The sequence below is a fragment of the Hyperolius riggenbachi genome, chromosome 4 (genome assembly GCF_040937935.1).
Source record: "Hyperolius riggenbachi isolate aHypRig1 chromosome 4, aHypRig1.pri, whole genome shotgun sequence".
Classification (NCBI taxonomy): Eukaryota; Metazoa; Chordata; class Amphibia; order Anura; family Hyperoliidae; genus Hyperolius; species Hyperolius riggenbachi.
This window is the reverse complement of record NC_090649.1, coordinates 81,677,359-81,704,181: the sequence shown is the minus strand read 5'-3', so window position 1 is coordinate 81,704,181 and position 26,823 is coordinate 81,677,359. Positions and strand designations below refer to the sequence as shown.

The 26,823-nt window shown below is 46.4% G+C and overlaps 1 protein-coding gene across 1 annotated transcript in view; it reads right to left on the bottom strand.

The window, feature by feature from the left end:
* The window catches only part of WDR35 (WD repeat domain 35), a 125,613-nt gene extending 100,944 nt beyond the window's left edge, over positions 1–24,669 (bottom strand). The window contains exons 1-8 of the mRNA XM_068280266.1: positions 23,997–24,669; positions 17,542–17,659; positions 16,091–16,162; positions 15,900–15,992; positions 12,304–12,432; positions 7,774–7,907; positions 3,808–3,973; positions 850–995 (exon numbers count right to left, since the gene is read on the bottom strand). Of these exons, the coding sequence (XP_068136367.1) occupies positions 850–995; positions 3,808–3,973; positions 7,774–7,907; positions 12,304–12,432; positions 15,900–15,992; positions 16,091–16,162; positions 17,542–17,659; positions 23,997–24,020 (882 nt within the window). The 5' untranslated portion in view covers positions 24,021–24,669. The remainder of the gene's footprint in view (positions 1–849; positions 996–3,807; positions 3,974–7,773; positions 7,908–12,303; positions 12,433–15,899; positions 15,993–16,090; positions 16,163–17,541; positions 17,660–23,996) is intronic.
* Positions 24,670–26,823: the final 2,154 nt, after the last annotated feature.

Sequence of the window (26,823 nt, the reverse complement as noted above, 5' to 3'; positions counted from 1 at the left end):
AGCGAATAAAGGAGATATCTGTTGCTATGAAGATAGGAGGAGGGACGCCGTGCAGCGTATAAAGGAGATATCTGTTGCTATTAAGACGGGAGGAAGGACGCTGTGCAGAGCATAAAGGAGACGCCTGTTGCTATGGAGATTGGAGGAGGGACGCCGTGCAGTTCATAAAAGCGATGTCTGTTGCTATGGCGATAGAAGGAGGGACTCAATGTAGTTCATGAAGGAGATGTCTGTTGCTATAGAGATGGAAGGTATGGACTCCATGCAGTTCATAAAGGAGATGTCAGTTGCTATGGAGATGGGAGGAGGGACAATGTGCAGCGCATAAAGGAGATGTTTGTAGCTATGGAGATGGGAGAAGGGACACCGGCAGTTCATGAAGGAGATGTCTGTTGCTATAGAGATGGAAGGTATGGACTCCATGCAGTTCATAAAGGAGATGTCCGTTGCTATGGAGATGGGAGTAGGGACAATGTGCAGCGCATAAAGGAGAGGTTTGTTGTTATGGAGATGGGAGGAGGGATGCCGTGCAGCGTATAACGGAGAGGTCTGTTGCTATGGAGATGGGAGGAGGGACGACGTGTAGCGCATAAAGGAGTGGCTTCCTGCAGGGGAGGGGTAAGGAGAACGATGCACTTGCGGATCGCTTAAAGATCTAAAGGTCCAGATCTTTAAACAAGGTTGTGGGACCCCCATAAATGCGCTGGGATCTCAGTGGAGGTGGCCATAAACAAAACTGGCCGAGATTAGTTAGGCGTGTTTGTTACTTGATCTGATGAAGGGAGGAATAAAAGAAAAGAAAAAAAGAAAGTTACTCATGCAACTGAACATAGAGAAAAAAACAGTTACCTCCCCGAACGGGGTGTAGAACTGCACAATATTGACTTCTTTATCCTGGGTGGTGGTCCGTTGAGAGCCGGCTACAGCCAAGACACTTCCGCAGTGATTCCACTGGATACTCACCACATTCATCCCAGTGTCAATCAGAACTGGGTCTACAAAACAGAAATACATTAACAGCTGCCACAATCATTCCTATATTCATCAAAGCCAGATTACAGAAAATGTAAAACTGAGGCCTCTTGCACACTGCAAGCGATTCAGATTCAGATTCCGCTTTTTAATCTGTTTTTACTTCCGATTCCGATTTAGATTTGCAGTTTTCTCCCTGCACACTGCAAATCGGAATCTGAATCTGATGTAAAAAACAGATTAAAAAGCGGAATCTGAATCGCTTGCAGTGTGCAAGAGGCCTTAGGCTGATTTACTAAGGTTTCCCTGGATCACAGAACAAGAAACCTGACCAGTAGTGATTAAATTGTGTCTGTTATTTGGGGGAATTTGTGTAGTCATGACAATGTACTCTACTCACAGGAACAACTAGTTTTAATGAATACAGGTTTCCAGTATAACTTGTGATCTCCAGTGTTAACACACACACACACACATACTAGAGCAGGGGTCTCAAACTCGCGGCCCGCGATACAATATTTTGTGGCCCCAGGGCCCCAGAGCTTGTAGGGGCCCCCAGTGGCTACAAGAGGAAAACAATTTTTTTCAAATCGGCCTTATAGTTTTTGAGAAAATCGATTTTAAAGTTGCAAAGGAAAAAAATACACATTTAAAAACCCGCCAACTTTAATGGTTAATAGCAAATCTACCTTAAATGCTAGAAACCCTAAATTTGCAGGATATGCTAAGGAGATCATTAGGAATAAGAGGAAAAAACAATTTTTCAAAAAGACCTTATAGTTTTTGAGAAAATCGATTTTAAAGTTTCGAAGGAAAATAGTATACTTTTAAATGCGGTAAATGTCACTTTTAGTAGCAAACCTAACGGTAGTGTAATTTTACATGTATCAAAAGAAAGAGCAATACATTTCCAGACAGGGTTTCCAGGGGGTCCATACGCAGCCGCAGCGCTTTGGCCAGGGATCGCTATACAGCCGCAATATGGCTGTATGAAGATTCCTGGCATTTTTTCCTATTTTCCCATTTTTTTATTTTTTTTTTTATTTTTTCTTTTCTTTTTTTCTTTTATGTTTAGAGTGGGAATTTATTTTTTAAAAATTATGTGGGGTCCCCCCTCCTGAAACTTTTTAACCCCTTGTCCCCCATGCAGGCTGGGGTAGCCAGAATGTGGAGCTCCGACCGATTGGGGCTTCACACCCTGACTATACCAGCTGCAAAAAAGGTCCCTTAATGCCGATTTTTGTTCCAGGGTATCTGTTGGGGGGGGGGCAGGTTTATTTTGCTCTGGGGCCCTATTGTTGCTTAAACCGGCCCTGCCTGCCGGCACAAGCAAAAGAGACACGGAAGCGAACTATATTTGCCCATTTTACCTTATAGTTCGCTTCAGTGCTCCCAAGTAATCCGCCGCATCCCCGCCGCTAAACAAGGGCTGCAGACCCCCAAATCCCCCGCGCAAACATCCACGACTGCGCTGAGGGGCAGAGCTTCCAGCTGTAGCCCTGCCCCTCCTGACGTCAATCGCCGAATGGATCGCCGCCTCTCCCCCGCCCCTCTCTGTGAAGGAAGAGTGAGAGGGACGGGCAGAGGCGGCGATCCGCCGCGATTGACGTCAGGAGGGGCAGAGCTGAAGCTGAAAGCTCTGCCCCTTCCAGGAAATGCCGGCGGATTGCCCCCCGGGGCGATTTGGGGGCTCTGCAGCCCTCGTTTTGCGGCGGGGACATGTGAACTCCCTTATGCGGCCCAGCCTCATCCTGACTTTGCCTCCTGCGGCCCCCGGGTAAATTGAGTTTGAGACCCCTGCAATAGAGGGAGGTGACTGGGGCCAACCCATAGCAGAGATCTTGCACAGCATCCCCCCCAATGCCGCAAACTCTGCACCCCAGCCAAACCCTCTGCTACTGAGCACTGGAAGGGTTAAGCTTCAGTGTTTACTGATGGGGAGAGCTCTCCTGCAGTCTTTTCACATCTGCTGAATAAGACATTTTGATCTGGCTGAACACAGAACACAGAGCAGTAAATTTCCTGAGCAGCTATGCATGGAATAAAGACTTTAGTAGCAAAGAAAATATTCTCATATTTTTATTTTCAGGTATATAGTGTTTTTTTATAACATTGCATAATTCTCTAATATTTGCAGTTTACACACTACTCAGCATTCTAAATGATTTTACAGAGCAGGCTTGTGAACTTTTGAACTGTCCTCTACAGGGAAAAAAAAAATCAATGCAGTGACTGACACTTGAGATAATAAGCTTCAGAAGACAAAGCTCTGTGTGACTTGAGGGCCCGTTTCCACTTGTGTGGTGCGAATCACCGTGGTAAAAATTCGCATACGGATGCGAATTTCGCATGCAGTTGTATGCGAATTTACATGAATGACGTGGTATGCGAATTTAACCATGGCAGTGCCTGTGTGCTTTTCCATTGATTCCATGCGAATTTGTGTGCAAATTTACATGAAAATTGGCATACACCCGCATAGCGGTATGCGAATTCTGATGGCTCTGCAATGCAAATTTTTACCGCGGACGAAAACGCTCAGAAATCCTGACAAGTGGAAACAGACCCATCCACTTGTATTGGCTATGCGAATTCGCAATAGTGGAAATGGGCCCTAAAAGTCGTCAATCTCAGTGGCTCTTTTGCATAGATAACAACTGGAGTTTCTTAACTCTTCCTGTGCTGGAAACAATATTAGACTCATGTCTCTGCTCCTAATTTTTTATTTCTTAGCTGTACTATACATAGAAATCATATCATAATTTTTTTTTTCACTTCAGTGTCTCTTTAATGGATACGTTTACAGTAACAAGTGATAACAGAGATTTTACTCACTTTCATCATTTTCATGCCTCATTATCTGGCATCTTCCGTTGTCAAAACATATGGCGAGACAGGGGCAATCTGGTTCCACATACCCTTTGTTGCCAGAGTACCAGTGCATGCCGGCAATACTCAAAGGACCCATCACATTGACCAAGCAGCTCAACGCCATCTTCACCTGCACACAAGAGGCCAAAGCATTGTAGTGTCAAAGGTACAACCAATTACACTTTTTATTATTATTGTTGTTGATCAAGCAAAGCAAAAAAAAAAAACAAAAAAAAAAAAAGCAAAGTAATAGCAGCAGATACATCATATACAGAAATACACCAGGTAGGCCCAGTTAATTTCCAATTCATGGGTCAAATAGAAATTAACCAAACAATTTGAATATAACAAATAGTTATAATAGTTGAAATACATTCTGATTCTGAATACCTATGTAATTCAGACATTTCTCAAATGTAGAAGTCAACTAACTATTCCAGATCTTAATTACACACTGTATTTATTACTGCTCCATCTTTTACACAAAAACTCACCAGAAACATGAGCTTAAAGGAAACCATTACAAAAAAAATTAAAATATGTGTATATGCATATAGCTGTGTATTTCGGCCCAAGCAAAATGCAATATAACATTACATTTTTCCTACGTCACTGTCGCTTACAATAGGTAGTGAAAATCTGACGGCTTTGGTTTTGGACTAGTCCGTCTCCTCATGGGTGATTCTTAGTTATTTCTTTATTTACAAAAACACTTATTGAATGGTATTTACTCAGTCTAAGGGCCAGAAATAGTGTGCAAACGAGTAGGGCTGCTGACTGACATCTTTGGATAGATGCTTTCTATAGATTGCTTTTATTAAGAATAAAGGCAATACTGAGAATACACCATGAGGAGATGGTCTAGTCCTGTCAGATCTGTCAGCTTTTATTACCTACTGTGACAGTAATGTAGGAAAAAAAAGTGATTTATAGTGCATTTTACTCTGGGAAAATGTACATTTTATGTGTATGTATTTTAAATATTACAATTTTTCACAATATTTCTCCTGTAAATAAGTAATCAACCCACAACTATTCATACATGCCTATCCGCCAGCCTTTGCTCAATAAAACTTGCTTGAAGAGACGGCCAGAGAAATGGTACTGACCCACATGCTGAAATTCCATTTTGGGTCTATTCTCAATAAACTAAATGGATTCAAATAACCTCACAAACAGGAAGCACAAGTCCCGCGGCTGGTCTCTAGAAGCGAGGGGTGGGAGTAGTATATGGGAAAAAAGCTTAGATAGTCTTGTACCTCATCAAGCACTACTACAGTTGAGGTGGCAGTGTCCCAATCAATATTTGGTCAGATTTCTGCTGCAATCATATGCAATACTGATGTGTAGTGCAGGAGATAATCTATTCTAAGTAATAGATCAACATCAGGAAAAGGTCAATCCTTTATTACCCAGCCAAACAGTGTGTGGCCAACGTTACTCTCAATAAAGCCACCCCAGCTCGCTGGATGTATAGAATCATGTGATCTGCACGGCTAGCTGAAACTTCAGGAACTGAGAGTGGGTAGTTGCAGATATTTGTGTTACTTTCTTTGGGAATTATTAACCAGTTACTGCAAAACACGTTTTTTAAAACATTTGGTTTTGAAGTAAAGACGACCGGAGTACACCTGTGGGAGCCGCAAGGGGGTGCGAACGTACGCGCACAAGTTTGCGCCACTTCCTTCCGCCAATGGGCTGGCGGGAACTGTTTAAAGCAGACCTGAAATCAGAACTACCTATCAGCTCTAAAACATACGCAACAGCATAATAACTTTTAAAGGTTACCCGAACTGACATGTGACATGATGAGATAGACGTGTATGTACAGTGCCTAGCACACAAATAACTATGCTGTGTTCCTTTTTTTCCCTTTCTCTGCCTGAAAGAGCTAAACATCAGGTATGTAAGTGGCTGACTCAGACAGCAAGGAACTACAGTGTGACCCTCACTGATAAGAAATCCCCACTATAAAACACTTTCCTAGCAGAAAATGGCTTCTGAGAGCAAGAGAGAGGTAATAAAGGGGTAATTTCTTATCAGCGAGGGTCACACTGCAGTCACTTCCTGTCTGAGTCAGGACTGAGTCAGCCACTTACATACCTGATATTTAACTCTTTTAGGCAGAAAAAGAAAAAAAGGAACACAGCATAGTTATTTGTGTGCTAGGCACTGTACATTCACATGTCTATCTCATTATGTCACATGTCACTTCGGGTATCCTTTAACCACTTCACCACTGAGGGGTTTTACCCCCTGACCACCAGAGCAATTTTCACCTTTCAGCGCTCCTTCCATTCATTCATCTATAACTTTATTATTACTTATCCCAATGAAATGAACTATATCTTGTTTTTTTTGCCACCAATTAGGCTTTCTTTAGGTGGGACATTATGCCAAGAATTATTTTATTCTAAATGTGTTTTAATGGGGAAATAGGAAAAAATGTGGGAAAAAAATTATTATTTTTCAGTTTTCGGCCATTATAGTTTTTAAATAAAGCATGCTACTGTAATTAAAACCCATGAAATGTATTAACCCATTTGTCCCGGTTATAAAACCATTTAAATTATGTCCCTATCACAATGTTTGGCGACAATATTTTATTTGGAAATAAAGGTGCATTCTTTTCAGTTTCGCATCCATCCCTAATTACAAGCCCGCAGTTTATAAAGTAACAGTGTTATACCCTCTTGACATAAATATTTAAAAAGTTCAGTCCCTAAGGTAACTATTTATGTTTTTTTTTTATTGTATTTTTTTTTTTTTTTAATTACAAAAATAAAAATAAAAATTGGGGAGTGTGGGAGGTAATGAGTTAATTTATTGTGTAAATGTAATGTTTGTTTATGTAAAATGCTTTTAGGGTGTAGTTTACTATTTGGCCACAAGATGGCCACAGAGTGTTTGTTTACATGCGACCTGTAAGCGTCCGGAAGGACGCTTACAGGAAGCAGTAGGAGGCTGGGAGACTCACAATGATCTTGCTGTTTCTGAAAGAAGCAGCAGATCATTGCGGGGGCTTAGATCAACGAACGGGAATGGATTTTCCCGTTCATTGATCTCCGGGCGAGCGGGCGGCGGCGTGCACGAGCGGCGGGTGCGCGCGCACGAGCGGCGGGAGCGCGGACAGCGGCGGACAGCGGCGGTAGCGCGGAAGGTACGGATTTCTCCGTCCCTGGTTTTTTAGGAGGGAAAAAAGGGGCGGAGAAATTCGTACCGCTGGGGGTAAAGTGGTTAACGTGGACCTGAACTCAGAAAGTACTTTCTGCTCTAAAAAAGATACACCACAGCATAGTAACCTTTTAAACAAAAACAAAAAAGTCGGTTACAGCTGATATAAATCCTAAAATAAATCTGCAGTGTGTCTACTGCCTGCTTTCACAGAAGCAGACATTGTTAGCATCTTGTGTTTACCAACTAGCTCTCTATCGTGGCAGTCAGCTGACACAGCTGAGGGATAAAATTACAACTTGTGCTTAGTTACTGATGAGGAGGGATTAGACAGCCTAAACTCTAAATACATACAGGGTGCATTTCTCCAAAAACGTTTTTTCTTCAGTTTATGCCAAGCCTGAATCAGCACGCAAAGTTTTCAAATGTATGTAGCTGCCGTCAGACAAATACTGTATCACAAAGGGACTGGTCTGATCGGAAGACTCTTCTGCGAATAGTTTAGTGAAGATAAGCATTTCCTATCCATACAAATTCATAAAATCAACTGAGGAGGCAGGTTACTATAGAACAGGATCACTCAGCATTGGGATAACTATTTCAGCAGTTTATATAGGATTACCAGCTGGTAAATTCTGTCAGACACCTGAGCTATCCCATGCTGTACACATGCATGTACATCACAGTGTAACATGTACCCTCACTGCAGAGGAATAATCCGCTTATTCTTAGTAATCGTGTTTTATCATCACTTACAATGAAGTTCCCCTGATTGTCATACAGGTGTATCTCCCCATTAGCCATGCCAAACAGAAGGATTTTGCTATCAGGTGACCACGCCACATGGCAGAGCTGTATGCCTTTCAGTTCCTTGCCCCAAATACGATTTCCTGCAAAAGGAAAAATAAATCACTTCAAATTAGTACACAAATCAGAATCAATTTTATTTTGCCAAGTAAGTTTGCACCTACAAGGAATTTGTCTTGGCAGTTGCTTAACAAACACAAACACAAACAATACAAGGGCAGACCGTGTGTACTTACAAGTCAAGGACATTATAAGTATAGTGGCAGTAAGCAATGTGAGAATTGTTCATTTACAGTTCTGTGCTCATTACTATCAAGTCCTAGCAGCTCTAACGTGGTTCAGCATTAAAAGGGAAGGTTCAGGGAGGGTATTGAAAAAATAAAAATCAATTTCCACTTACCTGGGGCTTCCTCCAGCCCGTGGCAGGCAGGAGGTGCCCTCGCCGCCGCTCCTCAGGCTCCCGGTGGTCTCCGGTGGCCGACCCGACCTGGCCAGGCTGGCTGCCAGGTCGGGTTCTTCTGCGCTCCAAGGCCCGGCACTTCTGCGTCCCACGCGGGCGCGCTGACGTCATCGGACGTCCTCCGGGCTGTACTGCAAAGGCGCAGAACTACCGCGCCTGCGCAGTACAGCCCGGAGGACGTCCGATGACGTCAGCGCGCCCGCGTGGGACGCAGAAGCGCCGGGCCTTGGAGCGCAGAAGAGCCCGACCTGGCAGCCGGCCTGGCCAGGTCGGGTCGGCCACCGGGAGCCTGCGGAGCGGCGGCGAGGGCACCTCCTGCCTGCCACGGGCTGGAGGAAGCCCCAGGTAAGTGGAAATTGATTTTTATTTTTTCAATACCCTCCCTGAACCTTACCTTTAAGTATGGCTACCACCTGAGGAAAAACGCTGTTCCTGTGTCTAGAGGTTTTAGTTGCAATTGACCGGAAACTTATTCCTGAAGGCAAGAGCTGGAAGATGGAGTGAGCTGGGTGAGAGGGGTCAGAGGCTATTTTGGTTGCTCTCTTTCTGCACCTGCTAGCGTAAAGATCCTGCAGGGAAGGGAAGCTACAGCCAATTATCCTTTCCGCTGTCCGGATGATGCGCTGCAGCCTCCCCTTTTCTAATGCTGAGCAGGAGCTGAACCATACAGTCATAGATGATGTTATGGTGGATTCGATGATTGCAGTGTTGAACTGCACCATTACATTTTGAGGTAGGCCAAACTTTCTCAGCTGCCGTAGATGGTACATCCTCTGCTGCGCTTTCTTGACGATAGTGGCCGTATTATTATCCCATTTTAGGTTGTTTGAGATTGTGGTCCCAAGAAACTTGAATGACTCTACCTGGGTTATTGTGGATCGATTTATGATTAAGGGGATGTGCTGGGGGGGGGGGGAGATCTCCTAAAGTCTATTATCATCTTCATGGTTTTGAGAGCATTTAGTTCCAAGTTGTTGCTGCTGCACCAGGGGGAAAGCTGTCCCACTACATGCCTGTATGCAGACTTGTCCCTGTTTTGTATGAGACCAACTACTGTTGTGTCATCTGCAAACTTCAGAACCTTAAAGAGACTCCATAACAAAAATTTCATCCTGTTTTTTATCATCCTACAAGTTCCAAAAGCTATTCTAATGTGTTCTGGCTTACTGCAGCACTTTCTGCTATCACAGTCTCTGTAATAAATCAATGTATCTTTCCCTTGTCAGACTTGTCAGCCTGTGTCTGGAAGGCTGCCAAGTTCTTCAGTGTTGTGGTTCTGCTATGAATTCCCCCTTCCAGGCCCCTCTATGCACACTGCCTGTGTATTATTTAGATTAGAGCAGCTTCTCTCTTCTCTCTTATCTTTTACAAGCTGGATAAATCGTCCTCTGAGCTGGCTGGGCTTTCACATACTGAAGAATTACAGACAAGGGCAAAGCTGTTTGCAGGAGAAAAAAGAGCAGCCTGAAACTTCAGTGCATGAGAACAGGGGGAAAGAAACACACAAATGATCTCTTGAGATTCAAAAGGAATGCTGTATACAGCCTGCTTGTGTATGGTTGTATTTTCTATGTGTGGACATACAGTACATCAACCTACTTCCTGTTTTGGTGGCCATTTTGTTTGTTTATAAACAAACTTTTAAAAACAGTTTTTAACCACTTTTAATGCGGCGAGGAGCGGCGAAATTGTGACAGAGGGTAATAGGAGATGTCCCCTAACGCACTGGTATGTTTACTTTTGTGCGATTTTAACAATACAGATTCTCTTTAACAGATGGATCTGTGGAGATGCAGTCATTGGTGTACAGTGAGTAGAGCAGTGGGGAAAGCACACAGCCCTGGGGACGGAGCACCAGTACTGACTGTCAGAGAGCTTGATGTGTGTTTCCCAAGTCTGACCTGCTGTTTACTGTCGGTTAAGAAATTGGTTATTCATTTGCAGATGGGTTCAGGTATGTGTAGCTGGGAGAGTTTGCTGTGTAGCAGTGATGGAATTATGGTATTAAATGCAGAGCTGTAATCTATGAATAAAATCCTGGTGTAGGTTCCTGGGGTGTCTAGATGCTGTAGTACATAATGCATACACATGTTAACGGCGTCATCTGCGGATCTATTAGGCCTGTAGGCAAATAGCAGAGAGTCCAGCAGGGGATCTGTGATGGATTTCAGATAAGCCATTATAATAACCAATGATGTCAGGGCAACAGGCCTGTAATCGTTTAACCTCCCTGGCGTTCTGATAATGCGCAGCCGCACGGCTGCGCATGGTTTTTTACACTTAATTTTTTTTTTAATCATGTAGCTAGCCTAGCGCTAGCTACATGATACCCCCCTTCCAGCGGAATCCCACCCACCCTTCCGATCGCCGTCGGCGATGATGGCCTTCAGGAGATCTCGTTCTAAACGGGTTCTCCGTCAGGGCTTCCCCGTCGCCATAGCGATGGCCGGAATGACATCAACGATGTCGTGACGTCATAGGGAGACCCGATCCACCCCTCAGCGCTGCCTGGCACTGATTGGCCAGGCAGCGCACGGGGTCTGGGGGGGGCGCTCGTTACACGGCGGATAGCAGTGCACGGGCGGGGAGCGACGGCGATCGTCTACAACACGCAGCAAGCAAAGTGCTTGCTGCGTGTTTTAAAAAAAAAAAATTAAAATCCGCCCACCAGGGCCTGAGCGCCACCCTCCGGCGTCTCTGGACGAGCTCAGTTCGTCCAGAACGCTAAGGAGGTTAAGCATGTAGGTTTTGATTTTTTTGGAATTAGTACAATAGTTGAGCTTATAAAATAGGCAGGGACAATTGAGAGTTCAAGAGATGATTTGAATATGTCTGTGAATACAGGTGCTAATTGATCGCCACAGAGTTTCAGACATTTCGCAGTCACAGAGTCTGGTCCAGGCGCCTTATTTCCTTTCTGTCTTTTGAAGATTCTGTTTACATCTGATTGAGCAGAAAGATGATACTACACATCATTTAAGCAGCACAGTGGCAAAGTGGATAGCACTCTCGCCTTGCAGCGCTGGGTCCCTGGTTGCAATCCTAGCCAGGTAACTATCTGCATGGAGTTTGTGTGTCTTTCACATGTCTGAGTGGGTATCTGCTGGGTACTCCAGTTTCCTCCCACATCCAAAAAACATACAGATAAGTAAATTGGCTTACCCCTAAAATTGGCCCTTGACTACGATGGACATATGACTAGCGTAGGGATTAGATTGTGAGCTGCTCTGAAAGGCAGTCAGTGACATGACTATATATTCTCTGCAAAAGCTTTGCGGAGGATGTCAGCTGCGTATAAATACTAAATAATACTATGCAAGTCATTTTGTAACTGTATGCCATTATACAGTTTCCTTCAGCTGTACAGTGCACTGGTTCACTCACATTACATATACGGTAATTGCAAACGCTGAACATTTCTGCAATTTTGAAAGCACTGTTTTTTTCCAAAATTGTTTTTCCTCTCAGATCAGCGGAAAGGATCATTGGGCAACCCCTCCCCCAACTAGACCTAATTCACTACTCCAGACTGCGCTCCAGAGCAATAAGCATTGCCAATGATCCCTCACACCCAGGTGTCTGACTTCAGTCAGCTACCATCAGGACGGAGGTTCCCGAGCCATCTCCACCAGGACCTCAAGGCATAGGAACACGTTTTCCCCTTCTGCTGTCAAACTTTTGAACTTTCTCCATGCCCCCCTCCTTTTGCCCCCTAGGCTGCAGCTGCTGTATACTGCTGTGTCCTGGTTGTTGTCACGATTAACTGCTTATTGATACACTGTCTCTTCCCTGCCACTTTGCTGCTTATTGTGTACTGCCTTTCTTCCTTCAGTACTTTGAGCCTTCTATGTGTCCCATATGAGCAAAAACCAATTCCAGGCATTACCCATTCGTGCTTGGCGAATAAAACAGATTCTGATGAAATGCAATTATACAAAAGGCAGAGCTGCAGCCAGAAGACTAGAATTAAGTCTGACCCCTAAGCACAGCATTAACAGCATATATAATCGGAACATTACCATCCACTGAACCAACAATCACAGCCCCATCTTCATATACGATGCAGATCTTCTGGCCGTCTGCATTCCAGCTCATGCTGCGCACCACTGACTTGTTGCGGTTGTTTATCATCTCTTCGTACCAGTTGCCTACAAAGTACGATACATTTTAACATTTAATCAGAAGCCGATGGCCAGAAATATCTCAGAAGCATGAAGCTGGCCTTCATATTAGTGGACTGTTGGGTAAACAAGCATGATCCTTCCTCAGGCCACTTTCCCTCAGCAATATAAACATTCTGCTCAGCCTGGTGATGGAATTCTTGGTCTATGTAGAGGGGAGGAGGAAGGCACAGTGAAAGGTCAACAGATACCATAGAGGTGGTTAAGGTGCCCATGTATCTAGCAATGATGGGCCAGATCGACCTAGAGACAAATCTCTCTCTGATTGAATCTGATCAGAGAGAGATCTGTTGCCTGAAAATACACCACAGGCCAATGCCCAATCAATTTCAGCATGAAAAAGTTTTGGGCATCGGCCTCAATGCCTCCTCCGTTGCGGTCCCCCCAAATTTTATATATGCCCCCGGTGCCCGTGCATTAAAATACTTTACGTGTCCGGGTGCCCGCCGCTAGTGTCTAGACACTTTCACATTGGTGCCCGATGTGGCTGCCGGCGTATACCATGTGTGACGCGTGTGACCTCACACACGCTATGTGTTATATGCCGGTAGTCACCTGGAACACAAATGCAGAAGCGGCTGGACACTAGCGGTGGGTGGCCTATCAGGTAAAGTATTTTAAGGCAAGGGCACCGGGGGCATATAGAACATTTGGGGGCCGGGGGTTTCAGCTGTTTGTTGGTCATGATATCGCACACCATTACCGCCACACACCCAAATCGACAATGTCAGCCCAAGATTTCCCAGCATGTCTAAGCCAGACACTTGACAGATTTTGGGCCGAAATTTTGAGAATCGTCGATCAGGTATGCTTGTTGTGGCATCAATTTTCATTCGATTCACTAAAAATGATCAAATCGGATTGTCGACCGGCCGTAATGCCAGATGTACGGTCACCTTTAATCTCGGAATGATCAATGACTGGGAAACATTTTTCGTACCTCTCAAGGTCACCATGAAAGAGCAATGTCATTTGTAAGAAGTAATTCTGCATGGGGTGGGTATAATCATATGTCTAGTATGCATCACATGAAGGGAGATGCCCAACCACAAGAGAAAAACCAATGCGACAGCACAATTGTTTATTTTAGCTGGGGGTTGGGCTGGCATCTTCCTTCAGGTGATATATTCTATACACAGTGGTGTAACTAAGAAGCTTGGGGCCCCAGTGCAAGTTTTACATGGGACCCCAAGCACTCTATTGATATGGAGCCCCAAAATCTACCAATAAAAACTGCAGTCAGAGAGGTGTAAACAGAGTAAGAAAATAGATTGTTTAGGATTACCACTATTCAATGCACATACAGAGATGTTCATGATCCGCATAGCACTAATAAAATGCTAATAGGATGAATGAAGGAGGTCCCCTAGTGCCTAGGTTCTCAACGTGTGGTACGCGTACCCCAGGGGGTACTTCTGATGGTTTCAGGGGGTACTCGGGCTTGATATACTTAACCAAGAATATCAAATTTACAGTTTTAGAAAAAGATAAATCTTATTTAAACAACACCAAGTTAGTATTTTAGCTAATTAAAAGCAATAGTAAATGCTTGGAAATGGTTGAGAACCAATTATGTACTATGATTAAATATATATTTTGTAAGGGGTACTTGTGATAATGTTTACTATGCTAGGGGGTACTCTGTGAGTACAGGGTTTTAAAAGGGGTACATACCAGTAAAGTGTTGAGAAACACTGCCCTAGTGGACCCATCTGGTCCAAGGGCACCAGTGTGGTCACAACCTCTGCTACGCCACTGTCTATACATATGGATTTTTGCCCACTCCTTATCCTGGTGTGCCCCTTATTGAGAAATGTTTATTTTGCATTTCATCCTCCTATCATCAAGAGTTATTCTTTGGTCATTGAGCTTGGTTTTCCTTTTTAAAGCAAACCAAAAATTGAAAATAAACTGATGATATAAATAACTGTAATTTTCCTCCTATTTCTAAAAATTACTTTTTATTTTCTGTTTACAAGGTAAAAATTAGGTTTAATGTTTTATTGCCTCAGCTGAATGACGCAGGCTTTTAGTGTCGGACAGCTACAACCTATGAAATACTAGCCTGCACTCAGAAGCTGTTATCTTCCAGGAAAGAGTTTTATGGCTGTAATTAATTATCAGCAGGGTTATGGACTATAGTCCACTGGGCCTAAACTAGAGATAAACTGTAATTTGCATACCTGAATGTTTAACCCTTTTAGTGAAAAAAAGAAATACAGTGTAACTTTGTATGACACTAACAATTAACTAACTTATTTAAATGACAACTAATAGATACATTTTACTTATTTGAAAGAAATATTTGGACTAGGAAGGACTTTTTAGGGGACTCACATCTCACATACAGTATCAGGACTAGTCAGATGGAGACTCAGGAGGTTTGTTTTGTTGTCTTTATGTAACTTCACTGAGACATTTTAAAAAAAAGACAATTTATTGAGAATGAGAGCGGCGATTTCGTAAACAATGGCACCAGCCCTGTCCATTCATTTAAATGGACACTGCTTAAGCAATGAGCACTGCGGCTCGTTGTTTAAAGCGGTATTGTCACCATAAAATTTCAACAGCAATCGGTCTGAGTGTATTAAGTAATAAAGATGCTAATCCTGCATTCAAAACTTGCAAAACTTTTTCTGTTATGGTTTGTAGTTATCACATACTTTAGGAGCACTGGCCCTAGTGCCAAAGAGTTGAATGCTGGGAGTTATTTTTATCTATAATATAATCCTCCTCTTCCATTTATTTCCCTGCCTAGCTGCTTATCAGAAACACCCTCTGATTACTTGTGTTTACAAGCAAGGCTGAGGTGGCTCAGTGATTGGATGTGTAAATAAAAAAAGACAGTGCAGTGGTTTGTATACACCTCAGTGGGAGTGTCTGAAGACTCTGGGAGGAGGGCAGCTAATGAATACACAATGAGCAAGAGAAGGGAGGGGGAAAACAAGAGTCAGGGAGGATATGATGTCAGCTTTAGCTTAGCAAGATGGCCACTGCCTAGAATAGGATTTTCTGCTTTTCCTTTATAAAATTCACAGGAATCAGTACGTGGATAGCACAATACATCTGTTATGTAAATAGAGGTAGTATTTATCTACTTATATATGTGTTTTTTATTTCTAGGTTAGCATGGGTGTTGCTTGTTCTTTAATGCCTGCCAAGCACCCGTGTGAATCGGCCCTGACTTCAAAAAATGCAAAATGCCAGGAAAAACACTTCTGTGAGCATCTGGTTCAGAAGATACAGCTATCAGACATTTTATATTTGTATTTACATAGCTACAGATCTCCATATTACTGTGGCAGAGGTAAGTGTGAGTTACAGTGCAGAACGGGCCAGTTTCTTCTGAAAACCAGTGGTGACTTCTGTGACATGAATAGGCAGCAGTCTCAGCATATGGTCGTAAAGGAGCACAAGTGGAGGTTGATCTTTACCTTTGTACAGCATCCAGACAATAATGAGTCCATTCTGATCACTGGTGGTTAACTTCTGGAAATGTTCATTCCAGGTCACCACCTGTACAGAACCTGCAGGGAGAGGAAACATAAGCTCACACTGTGCATCCAGTTCTGCTATGCATGCTCAGTGTACCCAGAGCCCGTATTTACGCTTTCCTGTAACTTACCGCTGTGTCCCTCCAGAGTCTGGTTCATGGACAGATTGCTGGGAGCAGCGAGGCCTTTCAGCTTGGCGTCATCTGTAAGAAGACACAGAGTCAGAGGAGGACAGTATTCCCACGCCAAGACTACAACCAAACAACATTAAATCTAACATCCACCGACCCCGTCTCCAACGCTCATAAAACCAGGAAATCTCACAACAATGCCGTACTTAGCTGCCGTCCACCACTGTGTGAAACTCTTTTTAAGTTCAGTTTAGGATCACTTTAAAAAAGAGGGTCAGTATGTTTACTTTCAGTTTGTCAGGGGAGCCCGTCTCAGTCTATAGGAAATGAGGATAATTTATGACAGAGAGCTTTCCTGTGTGCAAGTAATCGGTGAGAAAGGGCGAATATTCAGGAAAACTATGTGCTGCTTACAGACTGAACTGGATATTACACTATTACCAGAGCTGGATTTACCATAAGGCACGTGCCTACCGGTGCCTGATGATGGAGAGGCGGCTCACTTCCCTCCCTCCCTCCTTCCCTATGCAGAGTCCCAAGAAGAGTGTAAAGGAGAGGTTACTCACCCCGCTCTCGGCATTTCCCTGACCAGATCTCCCTTCAGTCAGGAGCACCTCTAGCTTCTTAATACTGAGGGTACCTCTGACTACCTAATGCTAAAAGACACCTGTACCTACCTATGACGGGCAAGGGAAATGAGGGAGAAATGAGAGCTGGGCCAGTCAGCACACTTGCGGTGCAGTTCAGAGGGGGTTTGTAGGTTCATGGAGGGCAAATTCTAAGGTTCCAGGACATCTGTGCCTATAGGCTCCTGTGATGTAAAACCGGGCCTGATTATTACACAAGATGGTAGCTTCCACACTAGCTGCTTATCCTCCTTTGCAAGTAGGAAGATAAATATAGTCAATAAAGAGTTAGGAGATAGGTTCATATTTGTACTGTATTTTATGCCAGACTGTGGCTTTGCTGTAATGAAAATACATGTAAAATGAATACTCTCGCTTCCTGTGGCTGGGGTTACACTTTAACCTTGCCTGGGGGGAGTGAAGTGGAAGAGGTTCCGGCGTGAGGTAAAGCAGCTGTCTTACAAAGGGATCTGTCATCACCCTCTGCTCCTGAGGAGCCTGGCCAGTGCAACCTGGCAGAACAGAATGTACAGACTCCCCACCAGGAAACGATGGGCAGCTCTGAAAATATTGACCTTCCACCAGAGTCAGTTTTCCCTTCCTTTCCCCGATGATGATAATCTGAGCTCACAGCCAGCAGATCTGTACATCCAGCCTGAGTCCCAAGATAAACCGCTCGGCCTCACAGGATCATCCCCATACTGCACATAAATACCCCCAAGCAGGCCAATACAAGCTTCCTGGGAAATGAGACTGAGTAACTCCACACCAGTCCAAGGTGAATCTGAAAGGACTCATTAATAACAGCCAGAAACATTTATTTACCTGTTTGCATTTCCAGCTTCAGAACTTTCAGCAGCCCGGACTCCCCTCCGCAGGCTATGTGGCCTTGGTCTTTGTTCCAGGATATGCATTTTAGCTTGATGTTATTGGGAATAGCAATCTAAAACAGACCAAAGTATTGTTTATGCCACTAATTTGTACAATAAAACAAAAATCTCACAAGGTATTATCCTATTTAAAGTGAACCCTAACTCAGGACTTCCTCTTTGCTCTAAAAGATACGCAACAGCGTAATAATCTTTACAGAAAATCATTCCTTTATTACAGCTGATACAAATCCTGCAATAAATCCCCAGTGTGTCTACTTCCTGCTTTCCTGGAAGCAGACATATTGTCAACATCCTGTGTTTTCTAATTAGCTGCTATGCCATGGCAGAGATCAAATTACATCTTGGGATTAGTCTCAGATGAGGGGGTATTAGACAGGCTAAATTCTCTAAATACATACAGGGTGTATTTCTCTGTGTTTTCCTTTTGTCCTGTGCAAGAGTTTATGTCCACTTTAAGGCAAAGAGACAGAGAACCACACTGACTACAGTAAATGAGGGAAGAGAAAGCTGTGAACAATAAATAAGGAAACAGAGTCCAGTGGGAAAGCAGGAGAGAAAGTAGTGAGGTGAGCACAAAAGGAGAGCGAACACAGTGGGGTGGGCAGAGGAGAGGGAACAGAATGAGGGGAGAACATGAGATGGAACGTAATGAGGTGGGCAAGAAGAAGACACAAAAGGAGCCAGAGCAGAGTGAGGAGAGCACAGGAGAGAGAACGCATTGTGTTGGAAACGGATGTGGTAAAAACAGAAGGAGGGAGAGTGTGGAGGGTCCAGAAAGAGAAGGAACAAAGCAGCGGTATGTGCCTAGAAAGAAAGGGGGCAGAGTGGTATGTGCCAGATGGAGAGGGGACAGAGTGGTATGTGCCAGGTGGAGAGAGGACAGAGTGGTATGTGCCAGATGGAGAGGGGACAGAGTGGTATGTGCCAGATGGAGAGAGGGCAGAGTGGTATGTGCCAGGTGGAGAGAGGACAGAGTGGTATGTGCCAGATGGAGAGGGGACAGAGTGGTATGTGCCAGGTGGAGAGAGGACAGAGTGGTATGTGCCAGATGGAGAGAGGACAGATTGGTATGTGCCAGGTGGAGAGAGGACAGAGTGGTATGTGCCAGATGGAGAGGGGACAGAGTGGTATGTGCCAGATGGAGAGAGGGCAGAGTGGTATGTGCCAGGTGGAGAGAGGACAGAGTGGTATGTGCCAGATGGAGAGGGGACAGAGTGGTATGTGCCAGGTGGAGAGAGGGCAGAGTGGTATGTGCCAGGTGGAGAGGGGACAGAGTGGTACGTGCCAGGTGGAGAGGGGACAGAGTGGTACGTGCCAGGTGGAGAGAGGACAGAGAGGAATGTGCCAGATGGAGGGAGGACAGAGTGGTACGTGCCAGGTGGAGAGGGAGCAGAGTGGTACGTGCCAGGTGGAGAGGGAGCAGAGTGGTACGTGCCAGGTGGAGAGGGAGCAGAGTGGTACGTGCCAGGTGGAGAGGGGGCAGAGTGGTACGTGCCAGGTGGAGAGGGGGCAGAGTGGTACGTGCCAGATGGAGAGGGGGCAGAGTGGTATGTGCAAGATGGAGAGGGGACAGAGTGGTATGTGCCAGATGGAGAGGGGGCAGAGTGGTATGTGCCTGGTGGAGAGGGGGCAGAGTGGTACGTGCCAGGTGGAGAGGGGGCAGAGTGGTATGTGCCAGGTGGAGAGGGGGCAGAGTGGTATGTGCCAGGTGGAGAGGGGGCAGAGTGGTATGAGCCAGGTGGAGAGGGGGCAGAGTGGTATGAGCCAGGTGGAGGGAGGGCAGAGTGGTATGTGCCAGATGGAGAGGTGGCAGAGTGGTATGTGCGAGGTGGAGAGGGGACAGAGTGGTATGAGCCAGGTGGAGAGGGGGCAGAGTTGTATGCGCCAGGTGGAGGGAGGGCAGAGTGGTATGTGCCAGGTGGAGGGAGGGCAGAGTGGTATGTGCCAGATGGAGAGGTGGCAGAGTGGTATGTGCGAGGTGGAGAGGGGACAGAGTGGTATGTGCCAGGTGGAGAGGGGGCAGAGTGGTACGTGCCAGGTGGAGAGGGGGCAGAGTGGTATGCGCCAGGTGGAGGGAGGGCAGAGTGGTATGTGCAAGATGGAGAGGGGACAGAGTGGTATGTGCCAGATGGAGAGGGGGCAGAGTGGTATGTGCCTGGTGGAGAGGGGGCAGAGTGGTACGTGCCAGGTGGAGAGGGGGAAGAGTGGTATGTGCCAGGTGGAGAGGGGGAAGAGTGGTATGTGCCAGGTGGAGAGGGGGCAGAGTGGTATGTGCCAGGTGGAGAGGGGGCAGAGTGGTATGTGCCAGGTGGAGAGGGGGCAGAGTGGTATGAGCCAGGTGGAGGGAGGGCAGAGTGGTATGTGCCAGATGGAGAGGTGGCAGAGTGGTATGTGCGAGGTGGAGAGGGGACAGAGTGGTATGAGCCAGGTGGAGAGGGGGCAGAGTGGTATGCGCCAGGTGGAGGGAGGGCAGAGTGGTATGTGCCAGATGGAGAGGTGGCAGAGTGGTATGTGCGAGGTGGAGAGGGGACAGAGTGGTATGTGCCAGGTGGAGAGGGGACAGAGTGGTATGTGCCAGGTGGAGAGGGGACAGAGTGGTATGTGCCAGGTGGAGAGGGGACAGAGTGGTATGTGCCTAGAAAGGGAAGGATAAAATGTGATGGCAAGCAGCAGTGGATAAAAAGTGATGGCAGATAAGAAAAATGATGGCAGATAAGAAAAGTGATGGCAGATAAGATATGGGGTTATGGCAGGAGGCAGAACATGAGCAGGGATGGGATAAGCGGGGGTGAGATGAGCGGGGATGGCAAAAAGAAAAGGATGAATAGCAATAGCAGGCAGCAGTGGATAGGCAGGGGGGGGGGACAATGATGTAACAGGCAGATTATGAACAGTGGTGAAAGAAGCAGTCAGCAAACATTTATTAAACCGGCAGCAGAGGACAAATAGTGACAAGTGAAACACAGGAGGCAGAGGATGAGCAGTATTTAGGCAAGTAGCAAAGGATGAGCAGTATTTAGGCAGGCAGCAGAAGATCAGCAATGATTAGGTAGAAACAAAGGATGAGCAGGCAACAGATGAGCAGCGATGGAAGGTAAGCAATAGAGGATGAGTAGTTATGACAGTCAGAGGATATTAAGAATAGCAAGTAGCAGATAGTAAGCAAGACTGGCAGGCAACAGAGGATGAGTAGGGATGGCAAGCACAAAAGGATGAGCAGTGATCAGGAAGGAGCAGGCAGCAGACTCTGACCAGTGATTGGCCAAGCCAGCAGCAGATGATGAATAATGATGGGAGGAACAGAGAATGGGCATTGATGGCTGGCAGTAGGGTATGAGCAGAAGATGATGAGCAATGGTTAGGAAGGCAGTAGTGGATGGGCAGTGAGGACCAGCAGGCAGCAAAAAATGAGCAGTGATAGCAAGCAGACCAGAACACAAATGATGAGCAGTTATTTGATATGCAGCAGAGGATGAGCAGTGCTGGCAAGCAACTGATGTTTGACAGTAATGTCAAGCAGGCAGGAATAGGATGTCAGTGATTAGGTATGAAGTCAAGGATCACAGACAGAAGATAGTGATGGCAGGCAGAAGTCAATAGTGCAGTCGATAAACAGTAATGCAGGCAATAGAAGATAAGTGATGGTAGGCAGCAGAGAATAAGCCATGATTAAGCAGACAGTAGTGCATGATCAGTAAGTGGTGTAGACAGCAAAAAATGAACAATGGCAGACAGCAAGAAGAAGAGTATAAACAAATAATGTTTTCAAGAAGCAAATTATGAGAATGTATGGCAAGCAGGAAAGGATACAAAGTCATTATTTGCTGGCAGGCAGGCAGCAGAGTAAGAGCAATGATTAGGCAGGCAGTAGTGAATCAGTAGAAATGGCAGGGAACAGAGCACAGAATGATCAGCAAGCAGCGCAGAAAGAGCAGGAATTCAAGCAGTAAATGTGTGCAATGTTTGAAGGCAGGGAGCAGAGGATTTGCAATAACTAATGGCAGGCAGCAGAGGATGTACAACGACTGATGTCAGACAGGCAGCAGAAGATGTGCAAAGAGTTAGGGCTGGTGCACACCAAAACCCGCTAGCAGATCCGCAAAATGCTAGCAGATTTTTAAACGCTTTTTTTAATTTTTATGAGGCGTTTTGCTAGCGTTTTGCGGATTGCTGCTGCGGTTTTCAGTATAGTAGATTTCATATATTGTTACAGTAAAGCTGTTACTGAACAGCTTCTGTAACAAAAACGCCTGCAAAACCGCTCTGAAGTGCCGTTTTTCAGAGCGGTTTGCGTTTTTCCTATACTTAACATTGAGGCAGAAACGCACCCGCAATCCAAAAAATGCCTCACCCAGGCATTTTTCGTTTCTGCAAAACGCCCCCCGCTCTGGTGTGCACCACCCCATTGAGATACATTGACCAAGCAGATCCGCAGCCGCAAGCGGATCTGAAAACGCCCAAAAAGCCGCTCGGTGTGCACCAGCCCTCATTGAAGGCAGCATGGGATGTGCAAAGCACCATGACAGGCAGCAGAGGATTCCCAACGACTGAAGGCAGGTATTAGAGGATGTGCAATTAATGATGGCAGGCAGCAAAGGAGGAGCAAACAATCATGACAGGCAGCAAAGGGAGAACAATGAATGATGACAGGCAGCAGAGGAGGTGGAATGAATCATGCCAGGCAGCAGAAGCGGTGCAATGAATCATAACAGGCAGCAGAAGAGGTGCAATAAATAAAGACAGGAAGCAATGAACATGCAACGACTGATAGCAGGTAGGTAGCAGAGGGTGTACAATGAACCATGACAGGCAACAAAAGGAGGTGCAATGAATCATAACATTCAGCAGAGGAATTGCAATCAATGATAGCAAGCAGACAGCAGAGGAGGTGCAATTATTGATAGCATGCAGGCAGCAGAGGAGGAGCAATGATTGAGAGCATGGAAGCAGCAGATGAGGTGTAATGATTGATAGCATGCAGGCAGCAGAGGAGGTGTAATGATTGATAGCAGGCAGCAGATGAGGTGCTATGATGGACAGCAGGCAGGCAGCAGAGAATGTGAAGTGATTGACAGCAGGCAGCAGAAGAGGTGCAATAATTTATAGCAGGCAGGCTGCAGAGGAGGTGCAATGATGGACTGCAGGCAGGCAGCAGAGGTGCAATAATGTATAGCTGGCAGGCAGCAGAGAAGGTGCAATGATTGACAGCAGGCAGGCAGCAGAGGAGGTGCAATTATGGACAGCAATCAGGCAATAAAAGGTAAGATGATTGACAGCAGGTAATCAGCAGAGGATGTGAAATTGACAGCAGGCAGCAGAGGAGGTGCAATCATTTATAGCAGACAGGCAGCAGAGGAGGTGCAATAATTTATAGTAGGCAGGCAGCAGAGGAGGTTCGATGATGGACAGTAGGCAAGCAGCAGAGGAGATGCAATAATGGTCAGCAGACAGCAGAGGAGGTGCAATGATTGACAGCAGGCAGGCAGCAGAGAAGGTGCAATAATGGACAGTAGGCAGCAGAGGAGGTGCAATAATAGTCAGCAGGCAGCAGAGGAGGTGCAATGGTGGACAGCAGGCAGGCAGTAGAGGAGGTGCAATAATGGTCAGCAGACAGCAGAGGAGGTGCAATGATTGACAGCAGTCAGGCAGCAGAGGAGGTGCAATAAAAGACAGTAGGCAGCAGAGGAGGTGCAATGGTGGACAGCAGGTAGGCAGCAGAGGAGGTGCAATGATGGACAGCAGAGGAGGTGCAATGATTGACAGCAGGCAGCAGAGGAGGTGCAATGATTGACAGCAGGCAGCAGAGGAGGTGCAATAATGGACAGCAGGCAGCAGAGGAGGTGCAATAATGGACAGCAGGCAGCAGAGGAGGTGCAATGATGGACAGCAGGCAGCAGAAGACATGCAATGATTTATAGTAGGCAGGCAGCAGACCAGAAAACAGAGAATAGGCAGGCAGCAGAGGAGGTGAGATGATTTATAGCAGGCAGGCAGCAGAGGAGGTGCAATGATTGATAGCAGGTAGGCAGCAGAGGAGGAGGTGAGGTGGTTTATAGCAGGCAGGCAGCAGAGGAGGTGCAATGATTGATAGCAGGCAGGCAGCAGAGGAGGTGAGATGATTTATAGCAAGCAGGCAGGCAGCAGAGGAGGTGAGATGATTTATAGCAGGCAGCAGAAGAGGTGATTTGATTTATAGCAGGCAGGCAGAAGAGGAGGTGAGATGTTTTATAGCAGGCAGGCAGAAGAGGAGGTGAGATGTTTTATAGCATGCAGGCAGCAGGGGAGGTGCAATGATTGATAGCAGACAGGCAGCAGAGGAGGAGGTGAGATGGTAGCAGAACAGTAAACAGAGATAACGCAGGCAGCAGATGCAGCGCAGCTCCTCACCTTCTTGCTCAGGTAGATGAACATTGCTGCGGGGCCCCGGTCACTACCGGCTTCCGTTTCAATAAAAAGTCCAGAACTGCAGCTTCCACCCCTCCCGAGTAACTAAGATGCCGAGTCCCTCCGTCTCCAGGTAACGCACAGGCCCTACGTCACTTCCTCCTGGAATGAGTGACTGCTAGAGCGCGAGCTTTCCCAGGGACGACTCTGGCACTGCAGCGGGCTGTGCTCAGCTACTGACAGGCTTGGGAGTGCGGCCATGTTTCTGGAGACACGCTCATTCCCCCTCAGCTAGCTAAACGCAGACCTGTCTGTGCGGACACTCTGCTGTGCTCTGTGTCACTAGCCCTGGGCAGCGATGCCAGCCTGGGACAGTCTGCAGAGGCTGGAAGTAGGATGTAGGGCAGTGGTCCTCAAACTAAGGCCCGCAGGCCGAATGCGGCCCCCCCAGACTTATTTTTACTGGCTCCCAAACACAAAATGTATAACTTATAGATGCTGCCCACTGCACCTTTTCGGCGAATATCGGCAGCTCACATAGTATAGAAAAGCCGTGCTGGCACCACCCATCCACATACTGTAGAAGCCAGTAAGCAGTCATTCACTAGTTTACAATCCAATTCTTCATCAGGTGACACTGCTGTCCAACTGGACGGCAGGTTGTCACCTGGGTATGCTTTACAGGGCACAAAGACGTTCTTCAGGCGCTGCATGACTGAATGGCTGCTGCTGGAAGTTCTTCGGGCATGATTGGGCGAATCAATACCTAGATTCAATGTTATGTTTTTCAACATCATTTTATGTCTGTTCCGGCCCCCCAGCAGTTTGAAGTATGTTGACCCAGCCCTTGACCGAAAAAGTTTGGGGACCCCTGATGTAGAGGATTGCAAGTGGTGTCAGTTATATTCTAGAAATCCGCAGCCGGTTTGCCATCTTGGTAACTAGGGTTGCCAGGTGTCCGGTTTTACACCGGACAGTCCGGTTTTTGTGCTCTGTGTCCGGTTGAAAAAGGCATGCTAAACCGGACAATTAAGTTGTCCGTTTTTTTTAGAGCCCCCCAGCGCAGCGCAGGAGGAGAACAGCGCAGCAGAGAGAGAGCTGGGAGCAGCGGTGGAGAAGGGGGGCAATCTCCCCCCCCATCCCTCACCTTAGGGTGCTCTCTCTTCCCCGCTGTCTCCTCCAGGATGATGTGCAGGCTGGCGAGTGGCTGCAGGCGGAACTTACCTCTGTGTCGCTCCAGCGCCGGAAGTTCGGGTCCCGCAGCCGCTGAGAATCTCATTCATGAGCCGGACAACACTAATCAGTCTGAATAGTGTTGTCCGGCTCATGAATGATTCGGATCTTTGATCCGGATCTTTTTTGAGTCGAATCTCAGGCTCAGCGGCTGCGGGACCCGAACTTCCGGCGCCTGCGACACGCCGACACAGAGGTAAGTTCCCCCCTCAGCCAGCCAGCCAGCCACCCGCCAGCCTGCACATCATATTGGAGGAGACAGCGGGGGAGAGAGAGCACCCTAAGGTGAGGGAAGGCAAGGGGGGGGAGATTGCCCCCCTTCTCCACCGCTGCTCCCAGCTCTCTCTCTGCTGCGCTGTTCTCCTCCTGCGGGGGGGGGGGGGCACCTGGCTACCTATTCTGGGCACATATAGCCCCTGGCTAGTGGCTACCTATTCCGGGCACATATACAATTACCCCCTGGCTACCTATTCTGGGCACATATAGCCCCTGGCTACCTATTCTGGGCACATATAGCCCCTGGCTACCTATTCTGGGCACATATAGCCCCTGGCTACCTATTCCGGGCACATATACCCCCTGGCTACCTATTCTGGGCACATATAGCCCCTGGCTACCTATTCCGGGCACATATACCCCCTGGCTACCTATTCTGGGCACATATAGCCCCTGGCTACCTATTCCGGGCACATATAGCCCCTGGCTACCTATTCTGGGCACATATAGCCCCTGGCTACCTATTCTGGGCACATATAGCTCCTGGCTACCTATTCTGGGCACATATAGCCCCTGGCTACCTATTCTGGGCACATATACCCCCTGGCTACCTATTCCGGGCACATATAGCTCCTGGCTACCTATTCTGGGCACATATACCCCCTGGCTACATATACTGGGACATATATACCCCTGCCTACGTATACTGGGACATTTACACCCCTGCCTACATATACTGGGACATATATACCCCCTGGCTACATATACTGGGCACATATATCCCTGGCTACATATACTGGGAACACTGGCTGTTTGTCATTATGTGCATTTAGTGGTGAAAAGCTGTCTCTTTTGTGCATTTACTGGTGAAAAGCTGTCTCTTTTGTGCATTTACTGGTGAAAAGCTGTCTCTTATTATGTGCATTTACTGGTGAAAAGCTGTGTCTTATTATGTGCATTTACTGGTGAAAAGCTGTCTTTTGTGCATTTACTGGGGAAAAGCTGTCTCTTATTATGTGCATTTACTGGTGAAAAGCGGTCTCTTATTATGTGCATTTACTGGTGAAAAGTGGTCTCTTATGTGCATGTACTGGTGAGGACAGTTAGTGACATGGCTATGTACTCTGTAATGTGCTGCAGAAGATGTCAGTGCGATATAAATGCTGCAAAAAACATTTTTTAAAAAGCCCATTGCTTAGCCCCACTCTACATAAAAGTGTGCTTCTGACTCCGCCCCTAACTCCACCCCTAACTCCACCCCCTGTCCGGTTTTCTCCATCAGCCGACCTGGCAACCCTATTGGTAACTCAGAGAAGCTTTAGAACTTCTTGAAGTTGTGTTTGTGCTCTGATTTGACAGACTTTTTTTTATTGTACCCTTG